The 14,467-nt window shown below is 34.8% G+C and overlaps 2 protein-coding genes across 4 annotated transcripts in view; one reads left to right on the plus strand and one right to left on the minus strand.

Moving 5' to 3' along the window:
• The first annotated feature begins 38 nt into the window (after positions 1 to 38).
• Positions 39 to 9,204, plus strand: LOC123680754. Of its 3 annotated transcripts, XM_045618807.1 has the most exons (19): positions 40 to 176; positions 1,705 to 1,755; positions 4,456 to 4,758; positions 4,822 to 4,968; positions 5,081 to 5,227; positions 5,284 to 5,430; positions 5,818 to 5,940; positions 5,997 to 6,113; positions 6,168 to 6,248; positions 6,304 to 6,498; positions 6,873 to 6,989; positions 7,046 to 7,162; positions 7,229 to 7,309; positions 7,715 to 7,831; positions 7,884 to 7,964; positions 8,199 to 8,315; positions 8,368 to 8,448; positions 8,728 to 8,907; positions 8,955 to 9,204. In XM_045618807.1, exons 1-19 carry the CDS (start codon positions 95 to 97, stop codon positions 9,152 to 9,154), a joined length of 2,484 nt encoding a protein of 827 aa, XP_045474763.1. In that variant the 5' UTR covers positions 40 to 94; the 3' UTR covers positions 9,155 to 9,204. The 3 variants fall into 3 exon arrangements, with proteins under 3 accessions (XP_045474764.1, XP_045474763.1, XP_045474765.1); XM_045618808.1 differs by lacking the exons at positions 7,884 to 7,964; positions 8,199 to 8,315 and having other exon boundaries at positions 39 to 176; XM_045618809.1 differs by lacking the exons at positions 7,715 to 7,831; positions 7,884 to 7,964.
• Positions 9,205 to 13,113: 3,909 nt separating this feature from the next.
• LOC123680755 (5-hydroxytryptamine receptor-like) overlaps positions 13,114 to 14,467 on the minus strand; it is a 146,242-nt gene continuing 144,888 nt past the window's right edge. Inside the window, exon 6 of the mRNA XM_045618810.1 lies at positions 13,114 to 14,383. Coding sequence (XP_045474766.1) covers positions 14,218 to 14,383 — 166 coding nt within the window. The 3' untranslated portion in view covers positions 13,114 to 14,217. The remainder of the gene's footprint in view (positions 14,384 to 14,467) is intronic.

Here is a 14,467-nt window from a genome sequence, read left to right on the forward strand (position 1 = left end):
CAATTTTGCGTAAATACCCTATAATAAGCAAATAATCTCTTGAAAAGTTGTGTTTAGTGACTTGAGCACTTAAAATGCTCCAGTCATTTTTAGTATGAAAGAAAGGTCAATATTTGCAATGCCTAAGACGGCATTCCTCGTATGCTTTTTATTTTGTGGTAATTTTATTCTATCGGGTGAGTCATGAATACAATCAATTTCATTATATTGAAGGATTGGATCAGAAAATAGAAAAACCTGATTTCAGATCAGTTAAAGCGAAAAATTAACTTCTAGAATCAGAGAAAAATTTGAATTTCTGAAGATTGTGTAGATTTTAAAAATTGAATGAGAATCTACCTCTTCGCCATTTAAAACTTTGACATCATATTGAATAAAATTTCATAAAGAAAATTCTGAGGGAATTATAATAAAGAATTGAGAGATCGTGTTCATAAAAATTCGTTGTATTTAACATAGGTACAATTACAAAATTTCATTTAAGTTTTGTTAAAACATTATGGAATGGCATAACTTTATCGCTATGTTATACTCAGTGGCGACGCCAGCTTTCAAAAACAGGGGTGGCCAAGGATGTGCCGGATTTTTTTTGGGTAGCCAAAGTAAAGCGAAATTATAGTTCTGCTAACCTTGTAATTATTTTAGGGGGGAACCAGCTGAATTTTAGGGGTGGACTCCCCTAAGCGTCGCCACTGGTTCTACTTATAGTGAATTATATGACTGAAATTGGTTCGATTAATTCATAAAAAAGGAAATTTTCTGTTGAATTTGTTCCTTTTTTGTTGAAATATGATTGGCTGTCATAACTCATTTATGCCTAATGTTTATGGCATTTTGTTATCAAAGAATATGATATGTAAGGTCCACCAATTACCATAATGTTAAGTGATAACATTTTTCGAACTTTTTTGGTTTATTGGAATGAAAATGCATTCTACAAGGTACTGCTACAAAGGCGCAGTGCTTCACATCTCTTGTGAAGGAAGATATAACAATTCACATTTTTATAGATATTTATAGTTTAATGAAAAATTAAATTTATAAGTATATCATATTTTTGAAAAAAAAAACGATTTCATATGCTACAAAATTTTTATGATTTACAAAACACAAGTTTGTATTATCAATCAAGTATTATCGATCAAGAAAGGCCTCTTATTCTGCATCTTCGGAAACCTTCTCTCTTCCATTGCCATGCTGGTCTTCGACGTCAAAATCGCCGTTGTTGAAGCGGTGAAACCGATCTTGGCACGTTCTTTCACTGATAGCGACCTCACCATAGGTATTTGAGAGCATTCGATGAGCCGCAGCCGCAGATTTCTTCATTTTGAAGCAGAAAATTAAAACCTCCCGCAAATTACGAGAATTTGGCTCGTAAGCGGACATGTTTAATCGAAATAACTTTATGATGCAGACACAAATCGACTTATATTTCGATGGCGTTATGTTTACAAATACCTAAGCTTATATATTGTATGACATCTATGATCAATTTATTTTCTACCACTTACCGCTACAGCCATCTATTGCCCTAACAGCGGAAGCAAAGTTGTACACCTATTATAATATTCAACCAATCGAACATTCTGAATACTTTCTTTAAACTAAAGGAAATATATAAATAAATGTTATAAATTAACTGCAATAATACCTACCAATGTAATATATATATAAAAAAAAAAAATAATATCATTGATTTTGTAGGAAAAACAGCTGAGCAATGTCCAAAAAATCCCCTTTCTCCAACAAGTTCCGGTAAGAAGAAAAAACATCTAATAACTAGCGTTCATTAAAATTCGTGGTCAAGAGTGCTGTGGAGAAATTCCAGTTGATTTTCTGTGACAACAAGTAGCGCTTAGCTTGTACAGTCCATTCAGGAATTATTGACATCGAAGTAGGCCATGAACGTCTAGTCGCGGCTTTATTTCTGGTTACAAAAATATCACTAAAAATTGCTATGGTTCATCATAGAAATGACCAGTTTAAATTATTTTCATCATTTTTGTATCCGAAAGATCCTGAATTTTCGAAATTACGATTATTACGAAGGGACGCATACAGTCATGATTTCATAAATTGAAATTCAGATTATATAACGTAAAAATATAGTGAAATGCTATCTCATTTCAAGGAAATTCAATGAAGAGATATCTATTCATTTAAGAGTCGCTCATGAAAGATCCCATTGAAGATCATTAAAATAGGCATATTCCTTTTCGCCAAAGGCTCTACAAAAATTGTTGCATTACTGATGGACACTGGATACCAACCTGCTTGCAAAATTCTTATAAAATCACTCTTATGGATCATTTTAACTGTGGTGTCTAAACTGGTGAAGAAAACAGAAAAAACTGGTTGATAAATTTAAATAGTGTAGCTTAGTGAATGGAAGAGCCGTATCATAATAAGACAGAAATAAAATTCAAAGAATCCATTTAGTATATGAAAAATTTTGACATCACAGTTGTACTGTAACTTTCAAAATTGGAACCAATTTATCAGCCGATGTGTAAATTACTTTCTAAAGTCACTATTTATTGAAACTGTTCATGACATGAATGATTGATTAAACTTGTATGAAAAATATAGGTACTATTTGTACTCGAGTTTTCTGTTTTTTATTGAAATGCTTGTATACTAGTTTCTATTAAATTACATAAATTATTTTTCCCATAACAGCTTTAACTCACTCACTAAAAGCATTTTTGCATGAAATTATTTTTAATTTGTGAATTTTAAAATTTTATTGCATTCTATTATTATCTTCAAGGGGGTAAGAGATGAAGAAATTCTTGAAGTTACTCTTCTGAATATATTTTTCAATTAAATACTCAGTAAAAATTCTATAAAGCAATTGGAATTTATTAGATTTTTGGATTACTCATTGAAGAACAAAACACAGATATAACAATACTTAATTTCAATATAGAATATAAATAAGCTATAGATGCAATGCCAAGACTTTGTTTAGCAATCCAATCATAAAATAATTCTCTCTTCATAGATTAATATAATCCTCATGATCACCACTGTCAAAACAAAACATCCAGGTAAAAATCCAAATATCCAGCATTCAAAATAGTGCTCCTTCTACTTTTACCCTTGAATATATTTGAAAAACATTTTGTTTTCTTTCTAGAGTCCACTGTTGAATAATGCTGGCATTTTCAAATAACCAAGTTTCCTCCAGATAAATGAATTTCACATTTTGTTGCAAATATTCTCTGTATTCACCATAAAATCGTACTCAACTTATTATATTTTTCTGTTTATCAATAAGAATTTTCCTTTTATTAACTGTTTTGAACTTGTAACCAATTACGTTTATGTAATGTTGTCTTTGATTGATTAGAATCCAGATGCTTTTTGGTCAATTTTCATCCAGGCTGATATATTGGTTGTTTTTGGCTCGGGTTTTGGTAACAATCAAATCATTCAATGATTCTTTGAAGGTGAAATCGTATTGCACCGGTTTTCTTCCACTAATAATCCAGGTTGTAATGACTTGCCTTCTTCTTTTTTCAAACAGTACTGTGAGAAATACTCAAATAAACTAATCAATGTGTGTTTGAAATTGATACAACTTTTAAGTTTCAAAATTTCTTCGATCAAAACCAATAACACAAACATACTGAAATCTAACCTCTTGTCAATGACATTTCCAATGCCAACCCGAAATCTGCAATTCAAAATGTTACTGAATGAGCCAGTACCAACTTAATTTCGATTTTCCATAGCCACCCGGGATGTCAATAATTCCTGAATGGACTGTACTATATTCTTCCCCTACATTCGAAGTATTTAAACAAATGTAAGTGATATCATAGTATAAGGAAAGGATAGTAAGCCAGTGTAGTGCTTTTTTCGATTTTGTTGATGTTGAGCGCCATCTCGTTGTACTCACGTTTAACTCGAATTTTACTGTCAAAAATTGGTTCGTAAAGTGGAGCCCTCTGAAAAAATCGGTGTTATTTTGAAGAACTAAAATATTTGAAATAGAGTGGTCAGAAGATTTCTATATTTTGATATTTTTTCAGCTCTGTAATGAGCATTTAAGCGTGTATTTGTGATAACTCAATAATAACATAAAAATTGTTGGCAATGTCATGCGACCCCTTTTCAACCACGCCACTGAATGAATTATCGTATTATTTCTGCGCCATCTATAGCTCATGATTCAGCGCCATCTATTATCGAGTTACATCTCCAAATCCAAATGCAACTACACTAGCGACCCCTGTTGACTATTTCCTTGCCGTCAAACGGCGGTTGGCTTACTATCCTTTCCTTATACTATGGTGATATGGTACAAGCTGAGCGCTTCTCGTTGTCACAGAAAACCAACTCGAATTTCTCCACAGCACTCTTGACCACAAATTTTAATGAACGCTCGTTATAAAGAGTATATGTATCTGGTTTATATTAAAATTGTTGAATTTTGAAACTTTCTTTCAGTGTCTGGAATGGTTGTTGGCGTCATTGTAGGCACAGAAAAGGTCGTTAATGGAGTATTTTCATATTTCTGGTATTTAGGGGAGAATTCTATAAATCAAGTGATAGGTCTTGGTTCTAGTTTCGAAGGCCTTATAGCTTCCTACGCGATCAAAGGACACACACTTATTGATGGCCTTCTGGGAGCTATTAGTGGCCAGATCAAAATGATATATAACGGTTCTACCGGCTCTATAAGAGTATTATTTGACACCATAATCAAAACGGAAAATTCCGCCCAAAAATTTGTGTATAATCAGGTCGAAAGTAAGATCAGGAACAGAAAACTTCATGATGATGCATAGGTTATTAATATGGGTTATTTTTTAGAAATGGCAGATAGTGTGGTAAGTGGAAAGTTTACTGGTGGGATAACATCAGCACTTAGGCACCCTTTTACATCCATTGCGAGTGGTTTCAAAAAAGTCAAAAGCTCAGTGGCCAAAATTTCTTTGAGTATTACCAACGATGTGAAGAGTAAGTGGAAAGTTCAATGTTCAATGCTTTTCGAAATCTGTGGTCGCATTCATAGATGATCATTTGCGTTTTCGAAAACTAGTTGATGAATTCTCATAATTTCGAATTACAGAGGTCATTGACAAAGTCAAAACAACAGGCATTCCTCAAGACGTCAAAGACATAATAACTGCACCTGTCAAAGGAGTGCAAGTTTTCATAAAGGAAACGCAAACAGTGATACAAACTGTCAAAAACGAAACGTCTGAGAGAATTGCAGGTATGTCACGTGATCTGAAGAAAGATTCTTGGAATATTGTTTTTATGATTCCGCAGGTTATTCTTCAGAGTTCAAGAATGGTGGAATTATCGACAAGGTTGTAGCCTTGAGTTCTTTGCCTGTTGGCATCACTTTAGAAGCATGGAGTTTCACTTTGAAAATATCAGGCGCCTTCAAAAAGTCAGTTTCTGCTTCTCTGAAAGGTACAAGCTGATCTTAATATTGGACTCTTGCTGAAAAAACTCTTACCTAAAAAATTGAGGTTAAAATTTAAGTGGAAATATAACAGTATTTCGTTCATCAAAATTTCTGCATTTTTCGAATTTTGTGCCGGGAATGGTCAAATACTCTAGCATCGACCGAGTTGAGATTTTGCCTGTTGATATAATGTTACAATTTTAAGCTCTGTGCAAAATTTAAAGCTCACGTAATCAGATCCATAGAAAATTAAAACTGTAGCTCCCTGTATCTCAAAAATAGCTTCCTCGGTAGCTCATCGGTTAGAGCGCTGGACTAGTGATTCGGAGGTTGCGGGTTCGATTCCCGCTCGAGGTGATCTTAATTTCCTAATTAATTTAATTTTTTTTAAGACATCGTACAGCCTTTCTTAGGCCAAGTCCTAACAGAACGTTTAGGAGTGATAATCAACCTACCTCTTGACATAACAGAAGGATTCTACAAGAGCACAATAAATTTCTTCAGCAATATTGGAGGTATGAATTGAAATTTTTTTCCTAATCATTGTTTTTTGATTTTGTTTCATTTATAGGTATTGTATCAAAAGTGACTGGGGGAGGTAGTGTTAGTGTACAATTGAATATGGTAATAATGCATCCTTTCGTTGTTTTGGAAAATGCTTGGAACGTAACAAAACAAGAAGCAGAAGGTGTTTATACAAAAAAAAAAGTCTAGATTTCGTATTATGACTGTTTGTTTTTAGATTTTTCCACGGCTATCTTAGGCAAAGAGTTGACTGCCCAGTTAGGAACTGTTTTGGCATCTCCAGAAAGAGCTATCTCTAGTAAGACATAAATGTCATGTTTTTGCTGAATCGTATTCTCATATAAATACTTCAGGTGTGGTATCTTCAATAAGTGGTGGAAAACTAGGTTCTGCACTGCAGTCTCTAGTCACTAAACCACTGATGTTTTTGGGACACGTATGGACAAACACAGTAATGACTGTGAAAGGTATCACTAAAGGTATCATTGGTGAAAAATGGACTGAGAAAATTTCTGATGTTCTAAGTGCCCCAGGACAAGCGATAGCTAGTGAGTTATTGTTCTTCTTTTCATTTATACCATCATAATTCTATGGTCTATGGATTTTACGATTAGAGTGACACAATCACAGTTATTTTTATTTTGCGTGTATATTATAGAATAACAATTTCCAAATCCGTACAAAATTATGTGTTTTTGTATTTCTTTAGAACTATAGAAAATTCAAGAAGAATATAAAAAAAGGAGAAAGCACTGTCGTGCATTCTTTTGAGCGCTTGTCATTTATGCGCCAATGCATAGGAGACCCCTTATACCTGTATACAGATCTATGATCAGCATAATTGGCACATGAATGAACTAGCGCTCAAAAGCTGCTGTGACTTCTTTTCAGTGCTTTCCTTATCTTTTTTGATTTTGAACAGATTTGACTGTATCCATTACTGGTGGAGGAAGTATTGGCACTCAGATAAAAACTGTTTTGACCAGTCCAATACAAACACTCAAAAATGTTTGGACCTCGATTGAAACAACAATAAGAGGTGAATAAATTCAGTATTTCCCAGTGATAATTTTTGTTTGAATATTATTCTTGCAGGCGTCATCACATTTATTACAGGCGGAGGAAGTTTGAGCACCCAAATTTCTACAGTTCTCACCAGTCCCTTCACTATAGTTGCCAACATTTGGACGACCACTAAGGAATTTACGAAAAGTGAATTCAATTTGCTCTCTTTATTTATTTTTTATTTATTTCGAGCTAATTTATTTTCTCTTTTAGGTGTTTCCACATCTATATTAGGAGAAAATCTCACTCATGAACTAGGAAACGCTGTCAATGCTCCATTGCAAACACTATCTAGTGAGTATCAGCTGACATCGAATTATAGTTCGAATATGGAAGCTTGTCGCTATGATAGAGAACTCTAGTGTCGGTTATTAGGACTGCAAATGCAAAGCATTCATGATTTTTTTAAATTACCTACTATAGAATTGTTAAATGTCTTCGTTACGGCTGCACAAAGTGACAACAGCGGCTTGTAGAGTAGCTTGTACAACCAATCCGATGCAAATATGATATGACAGATATGGAATCTGACCTCTTCTCTCTTTATTCTTTGGCCGTTGGTTCCCACTTTAACTTGCTCAAATTATAGCTAACAACGTAACATATTTGATGCTCCTATGTAGCCTATGTTGCCATTATGTTGACTTATCGGAGATAATGTGAAAATAAATCAATATATTGAATCACGATTTTTTTCAGATGTAACAGCATCTATTACCGGTGGAGGAAGTTTGGGTACACAAATAAAAACAGTTTTATCAGAACCTTTTGTGATCATCGGGACCATTTGGCAGAAAACAAAAAGTGTCACAGAGTGTAAGAATCTGTACTGAATTTTGGCATAAATCGAATATAACATTGTTTTCAGCTGTGAGCAAATCTCTGTTTGGAGGAGAGCTTTCTAGCAAATTCGGTCATTTGTTGAGCGCACCATTTGAAACAATTTCTAGTGAGTATTATTGAACCCAACTTGTACTAACCTAATCTAACTAAAAGCGGTACTGATAACTCGAATTTTTGGAGTTGTCCTAGCTTTGACCAAACCTAACCTTACCTAACCTAACTAAAGAAGGGTGCTGAGTAACATATTTGAAGCTCCTATGTAGCCTATGTTGCCATTATGTTGACTTATCGGAGATAATGTGAAATCAATCGATATATTGAAACACGATATTTTTTGCAGATATAACAACATCTATTACCGGTGGAGGAAGTTTGGGTACACAAATAAAAACAGTTTTATCAGAACCTTTTGTGATCATCGGCGCCATTTGGCAGAAAACAAAAAGTGCCACAGAGTGTAAGAATCTATACTGAATTTTGGCACAAATCGAATATAACATCATTTTCAGCTGTGAGCAAAACTCTGTTTGGAGGAGAGCTGTCTAGCAAATTTGGTCAATTGTTGAGCGCACCATTTGAAACAATTTCTAGTGAGTATTATTGAACCCAACTTGTACTAACCTAACCTAACTAAAAGGGGTAATGATAACTCTCGAATTTTGGAGCTGTCCAAGTCTTGACCAAACCTAACCTTACCTAACCTACTTACTTACTTTCTAGTGAGTATTATTGAACCCAATTTGTACTAACCTAACCTAACTAAAAGGGGTAATGATAACTCTCGAATTTTGGAGCTGTCCAAGTCTTGACCAAACCTAACCTTACCTAACCTAACTAAAGAAGGGTGCTGATTACTCTCGGATTTTCAGAGTTGTTTAAGTACTTGACGGGTGGATTCAGTGCTTCTATACATTTGTCAGCTGATGGAAGTGGAGGAGGTGGCATTGGCGCAGCAGTAAGCTCCTTGGTTCAAGCTCCCATCTACGTGGTACAAGGAACCTACAAAGGAATAGTTAAAGCAACGCAATCGTTGGTGAACAGCCTAAAAGGTCTGAATGAAAATAACGTCGAGTATGTTTTCACAATTAATTTTCAGGTTTTTATGCAAGCATACCCTTCATTGGCAGAGTAAAGGTTGACGTAGCCGTTAAGGATGGCGATGAAGAAACTAGGGCTAAAATGAGTATAGGGGGAGGGGGAGGAACAGAAAGTCAATCTGGTGGGGCAAAAGCTGAGGGAAGTGCTGATGGTAGTGGCAAATCCAGACAAAGGAGAAAACCTAGATATGTTTTATAATGAACTGTCAAAATATAAGTTTGATAGTAATAAAATTGTTAATAGGTGAAGGTAGTTATCTCGAAAAACTAAAATACTTTATGGAAACATTCATATTTATTTTTCAACAATTGAATTACAATTATGAGGTCAGGATATTTCAGTGGAGAATTCTCACATATTTTAACGATTAGTAGAAAGTTTTTTGGATGAAAACAGTGAAAGAAGTAATTGAAAAAAATAAGACTAAAATATCCTGAATATCGCTTTGGCATAGGTACCTAAGGAGATGTGTTATAATTAGTTATCATCATACTTAGGGCTCAGAAGTGTGACAATAACAGAGATAACAATGTGTGCAATAAAGGATGGATAATAATATTCCATATCACAATAATTATCAAATTTAGGGAAGCACTCATCATAAAATCTTCATTCACAATAAAATATACACATATTTTAATGGAAATATAGAGGAATATTTATTAACCTTAGTAGACCCACGAGAAAAATCAATCATATTCAAGAAAAAAACGAAAACTGAATCGAGGTTTTCTTTGGACCATATACAGTATTGGCAACGATACGTCTTGATATTGAAGATATCTAATACGAGGAACAGAGATAAAAAAAAGATATTTGAATAATTCCCTTTCCAACATCGCTTTGAGAGAAGGGAGGTCCTAGTAAACATGTTCGAAATAATTCGATCTAGCAGTCTCTGCTAGATAAGGATTTGCAGAGGGGGAAATGTACTCTCCTCTTGTTTCTAATTGGACTTTCGCTGTTTGTGGAAGGAAAGAGGGGAAACATTGTCGCTCTCTGTCTGACTCTGTACTTTATGCAACTCTTTCTATCGCATTGATATTACATCCCAAGATATCGACTTGCCAGAACTGTATATATTCCATATTTATTTCTTTTGACATACTGCTTTTTTTGTTATTTAGCTCAGTTGAGTTTCGTCGAATTTGACATTCTCGTGCGACTAAAATGATTGCACATCACATTTGATTCCATTTTACATTTTCAAGGTTTAGTATACATTTAGATATATTCCAAATTTTACAAGACAACTACATACAGTCTTTTGTACAATCATGAAGAAATATTTACAAGTTGCGAGCGCTCATTTTGATTCTGACTTATGGATGAGAACAACTTACATTCAAAATTAATTTTTTCTATGCCCTTAGTCAATTTCATCTGTGAAACAATCATCCTAATATTTCTGTTGTCAAAACTTGCAGTTGAGGCACTTGTTCATTCTTCAGTAACAAAGTAGTGCAGTTGGTGATGTTGTTCTAGGTGAAAATTCTTAAAACCCTTATGTTGGTGTCAAGGGTTCCAAGTATCTTTTTCCAAAAGAATAATTATTAGTTATTCCAAGAAGTAATTTCGAATTGGTCGAATTTATTATTTGAAAGTTCCACAGAATTTTAACTTCATAGAGCGTTAAAATCTATACCCGTTTTTTCCATGAATTTGAGAACCTGTTTATTCCTGAACAAAATACATTAAGAAGACAAATCAATGAATCTATAGAAAAAATTAAATATTTGATGATATTCTATGGTTCTTCTTTTCTATTCGAATGTAGGAAAGAAATGTATTCTACTCTAGGTGTTAACTGTTAGAGTATAATCTATACGGATATATTGCTTTGTTGGAGTATTAAACCTATTTTGATTCAGGTTCTAAGATTATAGTGCCTTCGAAATGTATTGTGCTGAAAACGAACCTCATCTAAAGCTAACACAGAACATTGATATATTTTTTAGTACAGGTATCTTGAAAGACTCGTGGTAAATTTTTCATTAAGAAAAAATCAAAATTATAATTGATTCATTCAAAAACTAAAATAAGTGGGTAGGTATATTATGAAACCTCTAAGTATGTTACTTTATACAATTATATACAGGAGGAAGTTACATCGATTCAATAGGAGTAATCTGTCATAGGCACATAGAATAAATTCATTACGGATTGTAGGTTATTATAGGGGAAGCTGAAGTAGACGTAATTTCTTTTGATATATATTTTTTGATTTCTAGAGGAGATTGTCGACTTGAAAAAGAAGATGGAAGGATTTTATAGATGAAAGTAAGTTAATTTTGCTTTGCCATCTCTGAAGAAATATCTAAACGAGTTCCGCTGGTCCCTTTTTATAAAGGAAATTCGTTTACGTTCAAAATGTTGCAGCTGCAGAAATACCAGGCTGGGATTAACCTAAGAATTTTCATATGTCGATTATTTTCCATTTTTCAATTTGATATTTCCGATCTTAACAGGGATTTTCCTATTTATAGAATGAATTCTGCAATTTTGGGGATACAAAGGGTTATTATAACCACAAAACTTTTGTTTTGCTTAGAATAAGGACATCGAATCTCATATTGGGAAAACACATGAATATTGATGATAACTATTTGTTCATATAGGATCAATAACTATTTCTTATTAATCGTCTAAGACGATTAGGAATAGTAGGCACTTTGAAGCGTAAATTTTGTGTGTGAAACGTTGAGTTTTATCTATTGCTGAGGGTGAAACATTTTCGTGGATTTAGACCTGGATGTAGGACACTGATAAGCCAATTTATTGTGTCTTTTGGTGGTCTTTTTTTTTTGGATCTAAAAGTTTTATGGGTTGTGGTCATATGAACACACATATATCTATCAGAAAACATCTATTTTAATTGGTAAGTAACAGTTCCTAATACGTCACATGGATAAATGATGTATTATAGTCTTGAAAGAGTGTTTTCTAGAATAGAACCGACTTTATAAAGATGTAATGAATCAACAAAAAGTTTTGCAATAAGTGCAACGTAAAATTTTGAATTTCAAAGAAAAATAAACAACGAAGCTATATGAGACACATATGCAAGGTATACGGTTGAAATAGTAGTCATTTAAGAATTCAAATGGTCATAAAGAAATAATACACTGTGTTAACCAAGAGACTGTCTTTCAGACAGAAATAATTGCATTCAAAAGAAGTATGGTCCTTTTACTTAAGGTTTCTGGTCACCCGAAAATGAAAGGAAATGAAGATGCCAACACACTTACCAGAAAAGAAGCAAAAACTCCTTTTACTGTCCCAGAACCTGTGGTAGAGGTAAATGTACTTACCCAGAAGGAAAGGTTTCAGGAGAAGGAAAAACACAAAGAGAAACACTCTGGTGGAATCTTCCTGGGTTAGATCATTCCAAAAATTTTATTCGAATATTTGATACTGCGCGATCTAAGAAGTATCTGGATATTAGCAAGGGAATGCTAGCCCCCCTCACTGGATTCCTTATAGGTCAGTTCCAGCTCCAATAGCATCATGTTCTTGTAAGACTGTTTCTTGTCAAGGTCTATTTAGTCTAGGTTTTCGGTCACTCCAGAATTAAAGGCAATGAAAAGACCAAAACACTTGCCAGAAAAGGACCACAAACTCTTTTCATTTGCCCAGAACCTTTCTGTGGTATAGTTAAATGTACCTACAAACAAGAGTTTCAGGAGAAGGAATCTTGCTGGGTTGGATCATTCCAAAATGATTTTTTGAAACTTAAATACTGCGAGATCTAAGTAAGTATCTGGATCTTAGCAAGAATTCGCTGCACCTCCTTATTGGATTCCTTACACCTATAGCATTGCCATCTCAGGAAGCACCTCATGAGTCAAGCAAGAAACGACAAGAGCAAATTCTGTGGGGAGGAGAAAGAAACTCCGGATCACCTGGTGACGAAATGCTAGCCAGCCAATGCACAAAATGCTTTTGACAAGAGACTAGTAGAAATGAGGAAGCTATCTCAAATACAGGACTTCATTAGAACGCCAGAACTGAAGGACTAGCTGTAGACTACGACGACTATTGTCGAGAACAGCTCTGACGGTGAACACAATAGACCATAAGGATGCTGTGCAATACAACACCCCTTAAATCTACAACTTACAATTCAACGGAGATTCGTTTATTTCCTTTCGAATTTGTAATTTGTAGTTTTATTCATATTGTGTCTGGCAAAGTGTTCAATTGCGGTGTTTCATCCACTGAGACCACGGAGAGAATCAACAGTGAGGAAATTCAGTGGTTCCTGCCTGATACACCTCACAAATTCAAAGCAGATTTTTCCAGAGAACTGTTGGTATTATATCTCATGCGGATGAGTCATGTTTTATTCTTTATAACTACTTAAATTCTTAAAAGACTGTTGTTCTGCCTTATAGATCAATTGTATTTTGGAAGGTAATGAATTGGTGTGAACAAATCGATATAAACGAGAATCGTTTTGAAAAAAACAGTTAGACCATTTGGAATTTTTAGCATTCGTTAGTGATAGTCAGACCAAAAAGCTGATGAGAAAAAAGAACGAATCATTCGGTAAATCAATTTTTTTTTAAGATTCTAGTTGTTCCTCAAGTGTGGAGCCATTAAGAATATTTTTGTTTGAAAATATATTGTCAGAACTTTTGTGTTAACGAAAATCAAATTGATTTGCTGATATATCCCTTTCAGATGTATCGTTTTGAACAACATCAAGGATTTCGTTCTTATGATATTGAAATATTTTGATTTACAATACGGCAAGAAATTTAAAAATAAATTTTCGATTAATTAACAAAATTATTGAAAACAAGGCTTATAGTCCTTGTTTATAATACACATCGAAGATACATAACCCGAAATATGAAGGTAAACCGGTTGAATTGTTCCACTAGAACGCCAGCACTACCGTATTCAAATCCATCAAAGTCGACGGCCAACCAATATCATGAACTCACGACGCGAACCTAAAACTAATTCTATACATCATTGTGTACCATTTCGTCCACTTCTTCACCCGCACACAAGTAGTCAGGACATCACAGAGGTCCCATCTCGAGATAAACCCGTCTATCTGCGTTGTCACTACCGTCACTGTCGCTAGAGGGCGTCACCTTCCGCGACCACCTCTCCTCGGATCAGTCGCACTTGAACGTCACGTTTCTGGCGCCCGACGCTACTGCCGTGGCGGCGACACTGGCCGCCAACCGCGCCGCCACTGGAGGCGGCGCCCTAGCAGTGTCCGAAGGGAAGCGGTCACTCTGCCGCCATCATTGGAAGTGTCTGATGCCGAAGTGTCGGCTTCTGCGTGCGTAGTTCCTGCCGCACAGAATCTTTTTGAAGGCGTGTCGAAATTCCGGGCTGAAGATGGTGTAGATGATGGGGTTGAGTGTGGAGTTGAAGTAGCCCAGCCACAGGAAGAAGGACATGAGGTACCTGTTGGAAAATATAGATGGTAGTTGTAAATCAGGTGATCTACGAGACCCACAGGTCGGTAGAACTAATAGATCCACATTGATC

The sequence above is a fragment of the Harmonia axyridis genome, chromosome 5 (assembly GCF_914767665.1).
Source record: "Harmonia axyridis chromosome 5, icHarAxyr1.1, whole genome shotgun sequence".
Taxonomy (NCBI): domain Eukaryota; kingdom Metazoa; phylum Arthropoda; class Insecta; order Coleoptera; family Coccinellidae; genus Harmonia; species Harmonia axyridis.